Genomic DNA, 16,708 nt, shown 5'->3' with positions numbered 1-16,708 from the left:
TGAACACTGACACGGGCAAAGCCTCAGTCTTAATTCTGTTAGATCTGAGTGCTGCTTTTGACACTGTCGATCATGGGATCCTCTTACAGAGACTAGAGGACTGGGTGGGCATCACTGGCACTGCCCTAAACTGGCTAAGGTCCTATCTGGAAGACAGTAAGTACTTTGTTGAAATTGGTAGCTGTGTCTCAGACCACATGACCCTGACCTGTGGAGTGCCCCAAGGGTCAGTCCTGGGTCCCCTTCTGTTCAACCTCCACATGCTGCCGTTAGGTCAGTTGATACGTGTCAAAGTTTAGTCTATACAGACTGCGAGAGGCGAAGATCGTTCTCAAGTTCTTTATTTGATGAAAACATGGAAAAACAGGCAAAACAGTAGCGTGTTGTTCGTCTTGCAGCTGAAATTCGACTCTTCATAAGATTTAGCTGTGTTTTATAAAGCTGTTGCTTTGGTCTGACCGCTTTAAGATTGTTTAGACTAGTCCACAGATAATCAGAAAATACACAGAATAGTTAAAATACACAGAATAGTTCATTGTGACCCATATGAAGCAAGATCGTCGTGACTCATGATAAATAGGACACAGACATGACAATAATTTGATCAATATCCACATACGCAGTGAAAATGTGTCCTATCACAATTATGCAGACGACACTCAGATCTATGTTTCACTATCGGCGGGTGAATATGGACCAGTAGATTCACTGCATGTCACTGCATCCAACAGATCAGTTTGTGGATGCAAAACAACTTTCTCCAGCTGAACTCAGACAAGACTGAAATAATCGTTTTTGGCCCACAGAAACAAAGAGAAAGTGTTAGCGGTCACCTCCAGAGTCTCGCTCTAAAACCTACAAACCAAATTAGAAATCTGGGGGTAATAATGGACTCAGACTTGAACTTTAATAGCCACGTCAAATCAATAACATCAGCAGCTTTTTACCATCTAAAAAACATTGCCAAAATAAAAAAATATAGTGTCAAAACCAGATTTAGAGAGACTTATCCACGCGTTTGTCTCCAGTAGATTAGACTACTGTAACGGCCTGCTCACTGGTCTCTCCAAACGAGCTGTAAAACAGCTGCAGTACATCCAGAACGCTGCTGCTCGGGTCCTGACTAGAACCAGGAAGTATGATCACATTAGTCCTGTTCTCAGGTCTCTGCACTGGCTCCCTGTGGCTCAGAGAATAGACTTTAAAGCAGCTCTGCTTGTGTACAAGTCTCTCCATGGCCTAGCACCAAAGTACATCTTGGATATGTTAGTGCCATATGAACCATCTCGGACTCTGAGGACCTCAGGGACCGGCCTCCTGCAGGTGCCAGAGTCAGGACTAAACATGGGGAATCTGCGTTTCAGTTTTATGCAGCTAAAATCTGGAACAGTCTTCCTGAAGATGTGAGACAGGCTTCTACTCTGACAATGTTCAAATCTAAGCTAAAAACAGTTTTATTTAGCTGTGCATATGACTGAAAGGATTTTTTCTTTGCACTCTTCTCTTTTGTTTGTGATTTTATTAGTTTAGACATCAGTTTTTCAATCAGTTGGATTGATAATTTTTAATCAAGTTAATTTTATTGTATTTCTGTTTCGTAATTTCTTTGTGATTTGAATGCATTTTTCCTGCTGTGTGAAGCACTTTGAATTGCCTTGTGTATGAAATGTGCTCTACAAATAAACTTGCCTTGCCTTGCCTTGAAGGGCTCATCAGGTCAATGCACGTTAAACCGTTTTACATAAATATTGCAGTTTACAATGAACAATAGTGATTATGTTATTCTAACTACCTGGACAACAGCATAATATTTCCCCTTTAACCTTATGAAAAGAAGATATGTCAGGTTTTAGCAAAAATGTTAGTTTCACCCATAGATCCGGGACAGGTTGATGCCTCTAATACAATTAAAATCACAATCACTATTACATTTCTGTAAAAACCATAGCATTGTTAATGAACTAAATGAATGACAAGTGGCCAGTGTTTACGCAGGTCAGTTCCTATAAGTGCCTGCAGAGGGAGCCATAGCACACACTATGACCAGTCTCCAGTGTGAGCGCTAATGCTGCAGCCTCTTTTCACAGCCTGTTTTAGAAAAAGCCTAGTGCCATACAAACGTGTCAAATGCTGGAGCTATTTTATTTAGAGCAAAGCTTCCTTTATTAAGATTTCACACTGGAGTAAATAAATCATAATCAAGCTCTTTTGTTGAGGGAGTCCATGCATAAACCAAGAGAGCTGAGAACTTGTTTACATAAGTGTTCTGGCTGAAAAGTGACTCCTCCCAGGGACAGAGATGGGACAAAGATAAAACAAATGAGTGTCCCAATGTGTCTGCCAGGATGTCCCAAACATTTCCTTCCATCTCACCAGGCTGACTGCTGCCCGGGCTGAAGATGTTCTCTGTCCTGAGGAACCCCACCATGAGAACCATCCTGTGCAACCACAGGAACCTCCACAGCAAAGCACCACAGGAGAAGATCGGAGCAGCGGTATGACTCCAACCTTTTATATCATGAGAGAAGAGGGGAAATGAGGCGTAGAACACAACCAAACTGATTATATATTTGATAGTGATTATTTCAAACATATAACATGTTTTAAAATCAATCATGGTGTCTCATAGACAATATTTCGGGAATACATTGATACATCTCAGTTTGTTCGATGGGGAGTAGGAAGAAGTCGAAACTTTTTTTAACCTAACCCAAGCAGAGTTCATCATACATCTGTGTCACATAATTCATTCATTCAAGTCCAGAATTTGAACATGTGAACATATCTGCATACAATTAAGTGTCAGAGTAAATGTACTGCCTTTATTTATATTATAGTCAAATCATTCATAGAAATGTAAGCAGCTGTAGGACAAATCACTGCACTCACTGAGGCCGCATTCACACTTGTCCTGGTGTGGCCAGTTTGGAGAAGTGTGTAAAAGTATTAATATATATATATATATATATATATATATATATATATATATATATATATATATATATATATATATATATATATATATATATATAGAGAGAGAGAGAGAGAGAGAGAGAGAGAGAGAGAGAGAAAGCTGCTGTGCTCACCAGCGAGACATTCTGTTTGTTACGGTGAAATGCTTCTGAAGTGTTGGGGCTTATAAGTTCCTTAATTTTGAAGTCAATGATCCTGCTTCTTTTTTTAATCCATTTTACATCAATGTTACAATTTACAATGAACAAAATATGACACAATAATCTACATATGTTATAGTTGAATACTGAATTCTCAAGAAATTGTCCCAAACAAACCATTTTTACTGTAAAATGTTTCAAATTCTGCCATCACAACCTAAATAACAACCATTTAGATGTGATACAGATCTAATAGTTTTAAAATGCGGCCCTCTGTGAAAAAGGTCTGGACACGCCTGCTTTAACCACAAAAACTTGGACTAAAATGTATTTGTTACACATTGTTCTTCATCTGCAAAGTTGGCAGAATGTCACTTGCGTCCTTGAGCTTCTCACTTCTCTACAGCAGTACACTTTACTGTCTGTACTTTCTACTCACAGTTTTGACATGTACTTAAGCTTGAACAGGTAGTGTAGTACTTCACAATTTGCCGGTGCACCTCATGCAGAGATTACTAACTTAACTTACTCAACAAACACCACGAACACAATTAACAAAACCATCAGATCTAAAGCTGAACCGGTGTCAGTATCAGCCCTTTATTGGCCCCTAATACGAGGAACTCAAGCGCGGTGTGTTTTCCGTGTCTGCAGAGTGGCTTGTATGTTTTATTCATTTTTCTATCCATAAGTCAGTCTTCCTTCAGCCTCAGTGTGTGAGTCTGTGAGGAGGAGCAGGCTCTGTGGCTTGTGTTGATACCACTAAAACTGTTGATCTGTCCTAAGGGAACGGCACATGCCTTTTACAAAGACAGGCAGAGGTTAGAAATACTAAAGTGCAATGGGACACAGGGACTGCCGTGGTGGGGGGATACAAAAGGTCTGCTGAAGGACTTGATAAAATGATGCTATTGGGATTTTTAAATTGATTTGAGGACAGGTAGAGGGTTTCCTTTAGATCTGGTTAATATAACTGTTATTACTGTAACGTGAAACAAAACTGGCACAAAGTTCAACCTCTTCTCTATCAGTATGAATGAACTGTAAGGGAAAATATGTTTTACTTCAAGGCGTTTTGATATTATTACCCCGGTCCTCCATTGTCACAGTAAAAAGCACAATTCAAATGAAAGTATTGTAGCTTTTGAATGGGGAAAGGTCAGACTCAGGACGTTTGAGAATCAGGTCAGCACTCTCAGGCAGAATTCACTGTTTAAATGTCAGAGAGCAAATTTTTTTGAGCTGATTAATGTTCATATCTTTGTAAGTATATGATGAAAAAGTAGAAATAATAGCTTCAGAAAATGGTGCCGTTTTTCAACTCCAAAGGCACAATTGTGGTCAGTTGCAAGGACTTTAAGACATAAGATTAATATGAGAAGTTTGTGGAGCCAATCCCAAACAAGTAATGAGAATGTTCAACGCTGGAGAAAGTAAATCAGAGTTACACAGGCCCCGCCCACAATCTGAGAATTGAACGTGAACGCAACACATTAATAATAATATCACTGTGAACTATGGAATGAATTCCAAGAGTGACTTAAACAGACAGACAAGTGAGTTCAGATTTTATATTTTATTTTATTTCTTTATTTTGCGGTTCATTTTTGGACACATTTCGAACCTCAGCCTGTAGGTGGCCCACATTATCTTGGTGTATAAATGAAGCTAAGACTTTGTACTTTACATCTTATGTTAAATAATGCCAACATATACCATACCAAGTAAATTAGAGTCAAACACAACATTTTTGCCTGACAAAAAGCACAAAATAGAAAAATGCCCTTTAAACTACATATGTAGTCCATGAGACACCAAGGGATGGGAAAAAAACAAGTTTATTATAATTTGAGATTATAATTTGTGCAAAGATTTGGTGCAGAACAAATAAAAAAGGTTTATTTTACAGGGGTTTTAGCAGAAAAAGATCCCAGCCTCTTGTGCCAATCTGGTGCCCATGTGCCACCATGTGCCAACTGGCATTGGGTGGAACCAGTCGGTTTCGACAGCATAAATCACTGTTTTGAGGTGTAAAACAAAAAGCAAAACTTCTGACAAACAAAGGCAATAAATGAAACGCATTCTTGCATGTGAATTGTCTTTTTAAGCTAGCAGAGAGTCTTTAACTTACTAATATTCAATAGCAATTCATTCATAATATAATTTGTAAACTATAAGATTAATTCCAAGTTTAAATCATTTATAATTCTACCAAGAACAACAGAGAGTTCCAATTCTATTTTAAAATGTTGTGGTTAAAGAAAATACCTTGAACATATTGGTCAGAATCTAAGAAATAGTAAGTAAGTAAGTAAGTAAGTACATTTTATTTATATAGCACCTTTCCCAGACAGAGGTCACAAAGTGCTTCACAAAACACAGAATAAAACAATAAAAACACAAAAAACTTACAGTGAGCAATACATATACAACAATATACAGTAAAATCAGTCTGTAAAACAAGTGCATTTAAAAGGATTTAAATACCCTGCCTCATGCCAATACTAGCTGCAAAAACAAGTCATGACAGATATAATGTTGCAAATGACATAAACGTGTTCGTAAATGTACTCTCACTTTGTGCCTTGACAGCAGTCTGCCTTTGCCCTGCTTGTTTTCACCACGGCTCTCCTGGCCCCAGCCGGATGGATCATGCATCACATCCCAGAGTATCGCCAGAAATCTTCCACTACCACAGTACCACCAGCACCACCAGCACCACCAGCACCACCAGCACCACCAGCACCACCAGCACCACCAGCACCACAGCACCACAGCAGCAGCAGCAGCAGATGCACCACTGACTAATACAGAAGCTTCTATCGCATGCACTAATAAATAACACCATTATTAAACCCTGTTGCTGTAGATGTACTTTTACAGCCTTGTGTGGAGCTGGAGGGTAATGTTAGCATGTTGTAGCAGGCGCAGAGCTGATTACATGGACAGGATGTTGCTCAGTTATTATCAGATGTGAAATATTTACCCAAACACTGGCCTGTAACTGTTTACTCTCAGCCTGCATATGGAGCCTGGTTACACAGTGTCTTCTATCCATTGCTTCTGCTCAACCTGCTGTTCATAGAGAAAATTAGATTTGAATACAAAACATGATCCAATAAATGTATAAATGTTACTAGTGAAAAATAATCATATTTTGTGGAGTTTTGGATTTTTGGGCTGTAAAATGTCATGAGCAACTGATTTCCCAATCTCTCTATGTCAGTTATGGTTGATAAAAACAGTATCCAAGTATATGGTGCAATAGCATTATTATTATTAACATTATTATCATTATTATTATTATTATTATTATTATTATTATTATTATTATTATTATTATTATTATTATTATTATTATTATTATTATTATTATTATTATTATTATTATTATTATCATTATCATCTATAAACTTGAATTCATCATGTCTCACCACACTGCACAACTTGTCCCACCTTTGTTACAATTTGAGGTTGATAATTCATACATTTTCTGGAGCCTATCCCAAGGACTTTGGGCCTTAGGCGGGGATCATGTGACGTTGCCCACGATCTCCTTCTTGGGAGGCGAGCGCGCTAACCACTCCGCCACCGTGCACGGTTGATAAAAGGGGCAGTACGTAAGGCTCTAACAAAGGCTCATTTGCAGCCCACGTCCCTGGTTAGACTTTAAAGTGAATTAGTTAGTTAGTTAGTTAGTTATACAATAATACAAACAGAAAACACTTGGAAGTTAGTTAGTAAAATGCACTGATAAGAACACAAATATATAAAAAAGAATTAGCCATGTCTGTCCACTGTGTATCCAATGGCAGTTTAGTGTTCAGTCACACTGTTGATTTTATGCCAGGTTTTCAGTTTTGTGGCTTTTCCTTTTTTTTGTACTCACACCTTCATTATTATTATTTTTTATTTTTAATCAGTTCACACTTTACACCAGCAGGAGCAAGACCATTATTATCAAGACACTAAAAAATAAATTGCTTTTACAAAGGAGAAATTGATGACACGATCAAAAGTCATCCTATTATATTTTACACTCTTTATTTTTTTTTAATCAAATACCTTAAGTGTTCGGACAGATTCTGTGGCCGGGCCCCAGACGATGGCACATGTGAGATCAAATCATTGCATACTTATCCAGTTACATGGTCTTGTATATCTACATCTTTGGTAGATATACAAGATCAAAAACTGTTTATATTTGTCTTAATGGTTTTTGCCATTTTCTTAAACTGGGCCTCAAATTTGACTTTAGAATCTTAAACAAACCAGAGATACTTGATTTAATTCACCTCCTGTTTAATTTCGATCAATATTGTTTTATATTTGGATATTTTTAAAAAAATCTTCAGCGAGTGTATTAGTATTAGTACAATTCTAAGTTAAACAGTCTGAAGCCTGTTTATACATGTCTGCTGCCGTACATAAATGATTGGGTCATCTGCATTTAGAAAAGACATATTGTGCTTTTTTTTAGATTATTATTTTACATTTTGCTAATTACAGACTACAATATTGATCTAAAACAACTTATTAATAAAAAGGGGTTTATCGATTTGTTTCAAACTGCTGAACTGCTTCACAGCAGCAATAATCAGCACTTTTTGATTGAAGTGTTTTTATTGAGGAAGACTATCTATACGGAATGTTTGAACCGTACATGTCTCTTTCTGAATAATGGCAAATAGGTAAAGAGAAGCGGGCGGAGATAGGGGGTAGGTGAGAACAAGAACTGTCTCAGAGCTCAAGCCTCAGTTGCAGAACAATACAGGATTACTCAAACATGCAGGAATCAATCAAACTATCACCCTGATCACCATTATAACATGGTTTAAAGCTTATAAAAGTCGACTTTACAGAATATACCCTTGTTAAGATTGAAAGTCAAAACACATGCTTTGCTGTAGTTTAACCATCTGTTGCATGTTGAGCACATTTGGGACTCTGACCATCCTCACGTAGCCTACATGTGGCTAAATATAGATGTTTCCCTTCAATTGTGTCTTGTGATCTGCTCAAAAAAGGACTATTGGTGAAATCTTGAATGACAATTTGTCAAAACGCGGATTAGTCCATTTGGAAAGGTACACCGTTCACGCACAGCCCCGTGAACGCCCCAAAACAATCGCGTAATCGCCTTTCTACGGAGCTCAGCGCAACTCGAACCATCAGTATCACGGGTTCATTTAGCCAAAACCTGTGACAGAACGACTGTATTATCGCGGAGACTGAGTGTGCGAGCCCCCCGGCGCGGAGTGGTACGTCCAGGACCTGCTCTCGCTGGAGGAACCGGGGAGGGGGGGCATTTCCACTTTTTCACGACCCGGAGAAACACAGCGAACGCCGGTGAGGGAAAAGAAACAACACAAACCCAGTCAAACATTTGCTACCGTGGGCTGCATGTTTCCCCAAGAGTCCTCAAAATGTCTACGAAGGCAGAGCAATGTAAGTACAAGCCATTTCTGCAAACATAATGCAACATTGTGCCATTTTTGTGTGCAAACTGGTGATGAAGATTTGAAGAATTGGAAAGCGGAACGACGGGAGCTGTCCTTGGTGATGAAAACGGTTGCCAAGGCTGGTTGCAACACGTCCTTTTCGCTGCAGACCGTGGCTTAAGGGCTCCGTGCACATTTACCAACCTGTTCTTCAAAAAAACAAAAAAAATAGAAGAAGAAGGAAAAAAAATATGGATATCACACCAACCGACGTCATGTCTTTTGATTGACGCGCGTAAAAAAGGCGAATGTAAAACGTACGTTGCCGCTCTCAAGGTCGAGCTGTACAGATTCTTTTCTCAACAATATGGTGGCAGAAGATTGATCTGTAATGTAGTTTGGTCACCCGCGTCTCGATCAAGCATTAGAGCAACGCTAATATGCGTTTACTCCTTTTTTCCCTTCTTCTTTTGGTTGGAACAAGTGGAAAGGCTGCACACAACACAACTCCAAGGCAAAGGATACACCTGCTGCTGTTCTCATGTTCAATAAGACAGGGTCTAATCATATCTGAGGAAACATGAGCAAACAAGACTAAAACTCTGTCATCATAACTGGCATCATATTGTTTTTGAATGCAGTTTTGTATGTTAAAGAGGAAAATATACTGACCAAAGTGGGAACCACATTACATGACCCACTGCTCTGTTTTAGGACAATTATATATATGTATGATATTCATACTCAAAACTGGCTTAAAGCAATGTTTCCCTGGCTGGTAGTAGATTTGAACCAACATCCTTTTGTTCATAATAATAGGTTAGTGCTTCCTCTAGGGCTCTGTGTCCTCCCTGAACACTAAGGAGGTCACATGCTGTAGGCCACGAGCCCAATAGTCTAGCAAAATTAAATACCACATCAAATACCACATTAAATATGGTATTTTTAGGTAGGGTAAAAAAAACACCTGGAAGGGTTTGTCAAAAGCAGTCATTCCCAAACTGTGGAGACCCCTTTTTAACCCTCGGGCCCCCATCAGCTTAATATTGATTTATAGTAGTAGATTTAGGCAAACATATTATGTAAAGTGGTTGTTCAGTTCAGTTTTCTTTTATGCTTGTTGTGTGGACACCCTTTTGGTGGGTTAGGGTTAGGGTTAGGGTTAGGGTTAGGGTTTTCCTGCAGTGCCTCCGAGGCACCTCCAGGGGGCCCTGGACCCCCCAAAGTGGGGTCCAGTGTTTAAATTCATTTGAGAAATTGTGACAACACTAGTCACAAAGTCACATGGCAGCACAAGAAATGGCCAAACTTAATGTAACAATACAAAACACAACACAAAAGCTGCACAAAGAATGACAAATTCATTGAAATCACAATTTGAACTATTGCAATTATGTCAAAGAATGTAATTATCTAAGTAATGCAAACAACAAAATATTCTGTCTTTGTATGGAAAAAATAAGTTTCTATCAAAATTGTGCGGCCCTACAAGTAGAAGTACAAAGTAGAGGTCAGACATACAGATTAAAGGTTTTCAGGGAAACTCCTTTAAGTTTCTGTATGTAACTTCTGATTTATAATTGGAAGTTAAAGGGAGGAAGGACAAAACATTAAATAATGCACAACACGTGGTATTTTTAAATAATAGACCCACAAATGAGAAAAACTAAATCACATCTGAAAGAGGAATGCAAGAAACACAAATCATGTAATACTGTCGACATAAAGCTTTTGTCACTTTTAGTCTAAATAGATTTTGTTTATTTTATATTCTGCAATTGTGATTATTTTGTTCTACTTTCTCCAGTTGCCTCTAAGATACGATACTTGCAGGAGTATCACAACCGTGTACAGCACAATATTTATCCTGTGCCCTCCGGAACAGACATCGCCAACACTCTGAAATACTTCTCCCAGACTCTGCTCAGGTAAGTACTCTGCACAGGTCATACACCACTGACTGTAGTACACATACAGCAGCTTCAACACCAGGCAGGACACTCATGCACTAAAGGTCCACGAGAACTAAAATGACTTGAATTCAGAATATCAGTATTTGAATTGTTTTGCCCCAAAACATTTGTAATCATAATGACTTGCTTCTCTCATCGGTTTGAAGAGAATCATATTTCAAATAAACGTATCCATCCGACGGGCTGCAACCAAGGATTATTTTGCTTTCAATATGAACTTTAAAGAGGGCATATTATGCAACTTTAATGAGCTTTAAACCTTGTTACAACAGTGTTTCCTCATCATTAGTGCACGTTTTATATTCTGATTGATTCCTGCACGTCTCAGTAATCCTGTATTGTCCTGCAACTGAGGCTTGAGCCCTCATACAATTCCTGTTTTCAACTCCCCCCTATCCCTGCCCATATAGCCACTTAAAAAAATACAAATATGTAAATGACAATCGCTGCTTGTTGCAGTCAAATGTCACTATGAAGAGGCGGGGCTTATTAGTTCTGCAGTTTCTATTACAAAGTTTTAAAACATAGCGGTTTATAAAGAACAAAATGTTACATAATGTAGTTCAGGAAGTACCTGAAAAGAGCACAATATGTCTTCTTTAAACCACATAAAGCCAGAGCACCTGAGGACTTCTGGATGCTACATGATCTACATGAGGTTATCTACAAAGAAGTTGTTGATCATTTTTGTAATGTATTAGCCACAATTTGTTAGTTGTTAGAGTCACAATTAGTTGCAGCCAAATCTATCAGTACAATGGAATACAATGTGATTCATTTATTTAATGTGGAATTGTCATGTCTCTCTCAAGTCTGATTATCCATAAAATAAAATATAAAACAAAATTTGTCAAAATTCCTAAAATCAAGATGAATATTTGCATTCCAGTCATTTTAACACACGTGGATGGACACATATGACAGCAGATGGTGCTGGGATTGTGCAGGTTGAGGGTTCAGGAGGAGCAGGTGAGACCGTGGGCCCAGAGCAGCTGAGCATTGATCGGATGTGGAGGCGATTGATAAAATGGAGCATGTGGTGTCCTTCCCTGAGGGACGAGCCAGGGCCAGTATCTCTGGATGTGCAGTCACAGGGTCAGTGTGGCCCCCAGAGAGAGAGGGGGGGAGACATGTCCCACCTCAATACAGGTCAAGTAGGCAGCCATTTTGAACTGATTGCAGTCTCTTGATGGTTTGACCTTGTTATAACAGCTCTCTATTGTAAGCTATGTGGTAGTCTGAAGATAGTAGGCTGCACAAGGTTATATTGGTTTATAGTTTTCTGAAATGTGTTTGTCTCGTAAAGATATCACCTTTTACCATATCAAAAATAGTAAGATTAGGGCTGCACGGTTTTGGAAAAAATAAATAAATGTTGATATCCAAGCTACAGATACTACAAGCTTTAGGCACGATTAGACAAGATATTTTGTTCTTTGCAGAGAACACACTATTCATATTTACAGCCTTTTCGTTTTTGTCGAATCAAACTACGATTATATTGTGTAGTCCTTCATTGACTATATATTGCATGATATTGTTGCAAAGAACAGGTGTAAACCACATTGACCATGGTCCTTTGCTCCATTTCAGTGCAGTCGAATGAAAAAGAACAATAGGGATTTTATTGGAGAATTTTCATTGAAAAGATGGCATTTCTACAACACCATTATGATATTTAAAAATATAGATATATCTTAGTACATCCCGAGCATGTCCAATTAACTATTTTGGATTACATTAATGAGGCTCGGCCTATTGCTAAGACATAAGAGTTCTTCTGTACCTTGTAAAACGATAGTGAGAAACTAGTTGTGACTATATTTGTGACCTCTGTCTTCAGCAGCACAGACGGAGCAGGGCCAGAGCTGCCATTCTCGGAGCTTGTGCTAATTTGAGAGAGGTTTCAGTCCCAAAAGTGGCCTGAATCTGCTCTCTAAGATGTCATGCGCCTCATACTAAACATAAGGGATCCTCTTTTCATGGATTAGCTACTGTATATTCTTGAGACGCAGAGGAAGAACGAAGACATAAATGGCTCGAGGCAAAAGGAAATTGGCACAAGCCAGTCTTAAAAAGCAGAGCGTTTGTGTCATGTTCTTGGAGAGGATTGCCAAATGGCCAAAGGTGCTGGTTAGTCACTTATTCATATCCCAGAATTAGTTTGTGTTTGCGTGGATGAAGAAACATTGATGGTTTCTGATGACTATTCCTCCAAGTCAGAATAATCTCTGACAAACAAGTGAAGTCTCATGAATAGTTTGTGCGTGGAAAATGTTGCAGTTTAGACCATGGTCGGTAGAGATGTCGGCATGGCGATGAAGGGAAGAGAGGGAATAGTTAGTTTGTAGGGCCAGACATTGTTGGGAAAGTGAAGGAGATGGACAGGCTGATGGGGTTCTGCTGCTGTGGTGAAGATAGAGGCAGTGTCTATCTGAGGCTATCTAAGGCTCGTTTCCACTGGTTCACTTTGGAGCTGATTGGTACGATCCAAACGTGTTTTAAGACAACCGGACCATTCTAAGGGGTCAGGCTTTCATTGGCTTCAGCAGCACTTAAGATAATGGGGGATTAGAGAGACTAAAGGGCAAAAAGTAGATATTAACACATAACGCATCTAACATTATCCAAACAAGACCAAAAGAGACATCAAAATGCGGTGTATAGACCAATGGTGGACAAAGTACTGTACTTAAGTCAACCTTTTAGATATGTGTTCATTTTACACTCGATACTTTTTTTATTTTTACTTCACTACATTTGAGAGCAGGAATCTGAAAAAGTTCAAATTTAGACATATACTTCAATATTTTTACTGAAGTAGATTTTTATTCTTGACTTTTACTCTTACTTAAAAATAAAGCTGACAATAAACAGGAAGTGGTTTCTTGTTTACTCTAGCTTTTGCCACATTTCAAAGCACCACATGTTTGGAAATAATAATTGCCCTTTTGTGAATTGCTGAGATGGCTTGGTTCATGTAGGGTTAAGACGATTCGTGCCGTCAGCAGCAGATTGCATTCCTCCAATAAGAAAACCGTGCCAAAGCAGTCCAAGGCAAACTGGTCTAGGGCAGAGGTTCCCAAACCTTTCAGGCCGAAACCCCCAAAATAACCAAAACTGATCCCGAGCCCTCAGCACTACAGTAAATTGTCGCCTGTGATCATTTCAAGTTGTAAAACATTTTAAATCAGGTTTAATTATGTTTATTCTAGCGGATTATTCAGTAATTTGACTTAATGCCAGTCAAATATAGTGTTTTAATCAAAAATACATTGAATATAATACAATATACTCAACAACTTCCAAGTCATATCACAGCCCCCAGCTTGTGCCCCGCCAGGGGCCAGGGCCAGTGGAAACGTGGCTTAAGTGTATTTATTGGAAAAGCTTGACAGATTAGAGGTTGTGCTTGGCGGAATGGTGACAGACGGGCCTGGGAGGGAGGAAAGAGGTGTTCCTGGTTGAATTACACCAGCTTCATGTGTAGCTCAGTCTTCTTCACATGGACCTCACAGCAGTCCTCACACACTTAGAGGGTCCACATCACACGGATGCTGCAGAGTAGCTGTGTGTCATGTGTCTGTACAGTGCATTCTACATGTGTTTTGTGTGTCGTATTGTGTTGTTTAGGTGTGTGTGTGTGTGTGTGTGTGTGCGTGTGTGTGTGCGTGCTTGTGTGCTTGCGTGCGTGTGTGTGCACATTTGAGTGTGTGAGTGAGTCTGTCTGTGTGTGTCTATGTTCATTGTTCAAATTAATGATGTTGTCTATGATCAAATGACGGCTGTGTAAAAGTCATACTCTGGGATTCAGTGCATTTAATCCAGAATGTTTTTGCTTTAAAGGTAAAATGGGCTCTTGTGTAGAATTCCAGGGTATGACTTTGAGGGGATACTAAAGAAATGTTTAGATGATAGAATATTTCTTGTTTTGTGGAACAAATATGGTACAAAATCCCCTTTCTCACACGCCGAGATGTGCAGTAACATTTTGAGGAATCCTTCAAAAAATATTTGCATTTAAATGATAATATAGGCCAGTATTTTCACCACACACTAAAGTTGAATAAAAGAGCAATGCTCTCTGGCCCTCCTCCCCTCCCTCTCCCTAGTCTCCACACATTACCCAACTAGTTTTGCTTTTGTTTTCCTCTCCCTAAATTGACTAGTCCCCCACCTCCCCAGGGGATAGCAAACACTATTGTCCATCCTACATTAGCTCACAAACATAATGCTACGGACCATCCCTGATACAACCTATTCATTTGTCATTAGTTCCTCCTCTACCCTAGATTAGTGTTACATTTACTATAGAAACCTGAATCCATATGCCTGTTGGATCTCATTCTTTCTTCTGATGATACTGAACAGTATCATGATGTATGCATACAGACATTATTTCTCTGGTGCAATAAACATGTGCTGTGACCTAGCTCTTTGGTCTAACTCACACACATGTTTATTACTGGCTGAAGCATGTTTCAAAAGTGTCACCTCTGTATTTTCCCCAACCAATTTGGTGTCACTCCCATCCTTGACAGCCCCTCTAAAGACAAGGAAATCTCATTTGTTTTTCAAAATGAAAATTGGCAATTTTTGCATGTTAGCAACTAAGCTAATTGGATTATGGCAGCCATGGAGGGACAGTCTTTTACTCTGTCTCTTTTTGGAGAAGTATGGGGTTGCCACTGAAAACATGCCATTTTTTATATTTTTGCTCCTTGTCACCAGATACGCATGAGATGCAGTGATCATTGCAGTTTGTGCTCACACTTTTATTGTCAACAGACAAAATGAGATGAATTGAAGTTCAAAGTCACTCAGGGACAAATTGCCCGAGCCTTTAGTGACAAAGTGACCATTGAGACACTGCATCCTATGTGGGGTTTATCTGGGTTTGTTTTTTTCTATTTACGCTGTCTCTGTAGTGCCATTTCAATGTAATGTGCTGTTTTTTTGTGTCTTTGTTGTCTCTTTTTTTCCCTTGTTCCCCTCCCCTCCCCCACCCTCCCCTCCCGCCCCGGAGCAGCATTCTGTCCCGCACAGGCAGGAAGGAGAACCAGGAAGCTTCCAATTTGGCCGTGCCCATGACCATGTGTCTTTTTCCTGTGCCATTCCCACTCACCCCATCTCTAAGACCACAAGTCAGTTCCATCAACCCTACAGTTACTCGCTCCCTCCTTTACAGCGTTCTGCGCGATGCCCCGTCAGACCGCACGGGGCAGGGGCAGCAGAGTCGGGACGCTCAGCTCTCAGAGTACCCCTCTCTGGACTATCAGGGCCTCTATGTGACCCTCGTGACCCTGCTTGACCTGGTGCCCCTGCTGCAGCACGGGCAGCATGGTGAGTCAAGGCCCAGTGCACTCTACTCTATGTCATCATCATCCGAGCCTGTCGCCTGGCCTGCATGAAGCCACCGCTGCTTTTTTGGCCTCGTTTTTTGTAAAATCGGGAAGAGCGACGTCGTGCTGAGGATATGGAGCATGCATGGGGTGATGGGGAGCACGCTGGATCCTGTCAACCTAACCGTTCATAAGCCATGGGAAATACACCAGATATAGGCCTTCTTCTGTGTATCACACCTGACTGCATGTTTGTATTGTAAAGTGGGAGAAATGTTCACTTATGTTGTCATGTGCAAATATATACAGAAGGTTATGTTGCTTATTAGGGGTGGGCCATATTGACAAAAATGAATATTTTTACTCTTTTTGAGTATCCCGATAACAATATTATGTCAATCCAACAGAAACGTGTTAAAACATGTCTTTAAACGTATTAGCTGAGGTTTATGTATCAGTGAAATGTAAATTAATCACAGAAGTGCAGTCATAGCACCTTATATCCTTATTTAAAAGTTTACAAAATACATTTTTAACATTTTTATTTCTTATTAGTTCTTGTATGATTTTTTACTACAAACAATATACTCGATATTACAATTTTCTTTAATACAACATTCATCAATATTTTCTATATTCTGATATATTGCCCACCTCTACTAGAATAAAAAGGTAATGTTTTTTTTTTCTTCTTTCAACACATCGCGAGTACATCTGAGAATGACATTTTTGTGCATAATTGCTCTGACCTGCATCATACTCGATCCCGTTTTCATAAATATTTTACCATTGTTATAAAAAAGCTTAAAAGCATGAAAAGCCATCTCCTTGAGTAAAAC

At 39.3% G+C, this 16,708-nt stretch overlaps 1 protein-coding gene across 3 annotated transcripts in view; it reads left to right on the top strand.

The window, feature by feature from the left end:
- Nucleotides 1–8,287: 8,287 nt before the first annotated feature.
- The window catches only part of LOC140370139 (protein unc-79 homolog), a 56,064-nt gene continuing 47,643 nt past the window's right edge, over nucleotides 8,288–16,708 (top strand). The window contains exons 1-3 of one of the 3 annotated variants that reach the window (XM_072457124.1): nucleotides 8,288–8,561; nucleotides 10,362–10,482; nucleotides 15,557–15,870. In XM_072457124.1, coding sequence (XP_072313225.1) covers nucleotides 8,540–8,561; nucleotides 10,362–10,482; nucleotides 15,557–15,870 — 457 coding nt within the window. In that variant the 5' untranslated portion in view covers nucleotides 8,288–8,539. The remainder of the gene's footprint in view (nucleotides 8,562–10,361; nucleotides 10,483–15,556; nucleotides 15,871–16,708) is intronic. The other 2 variants (XM_072457125.1, XM_072457126.1) reach the window with 2 other exon arrangements.

This window comes from Eucyclogobius newberryi, unplaced genomic scaffold (assembly GCF_026437365.1).
Source record: "Eucyclogobius newberryi isolate DKJ021-1_F unplaced genomic scaffold, fEucNew1.0.hap1 SCAF_21, whole genome shotgun sequence".
NCBI lineage: Eukaryota > Metazoa > Chordata > Actinopteri > Gobiiformes > Gobiidae > Eucyclogobius > Eucyclogobius newberryi.
Note: the sequence above shows the minus strand (reverse complement) of the source record. Positions and strands in the feature narration are given on the sequence as shown.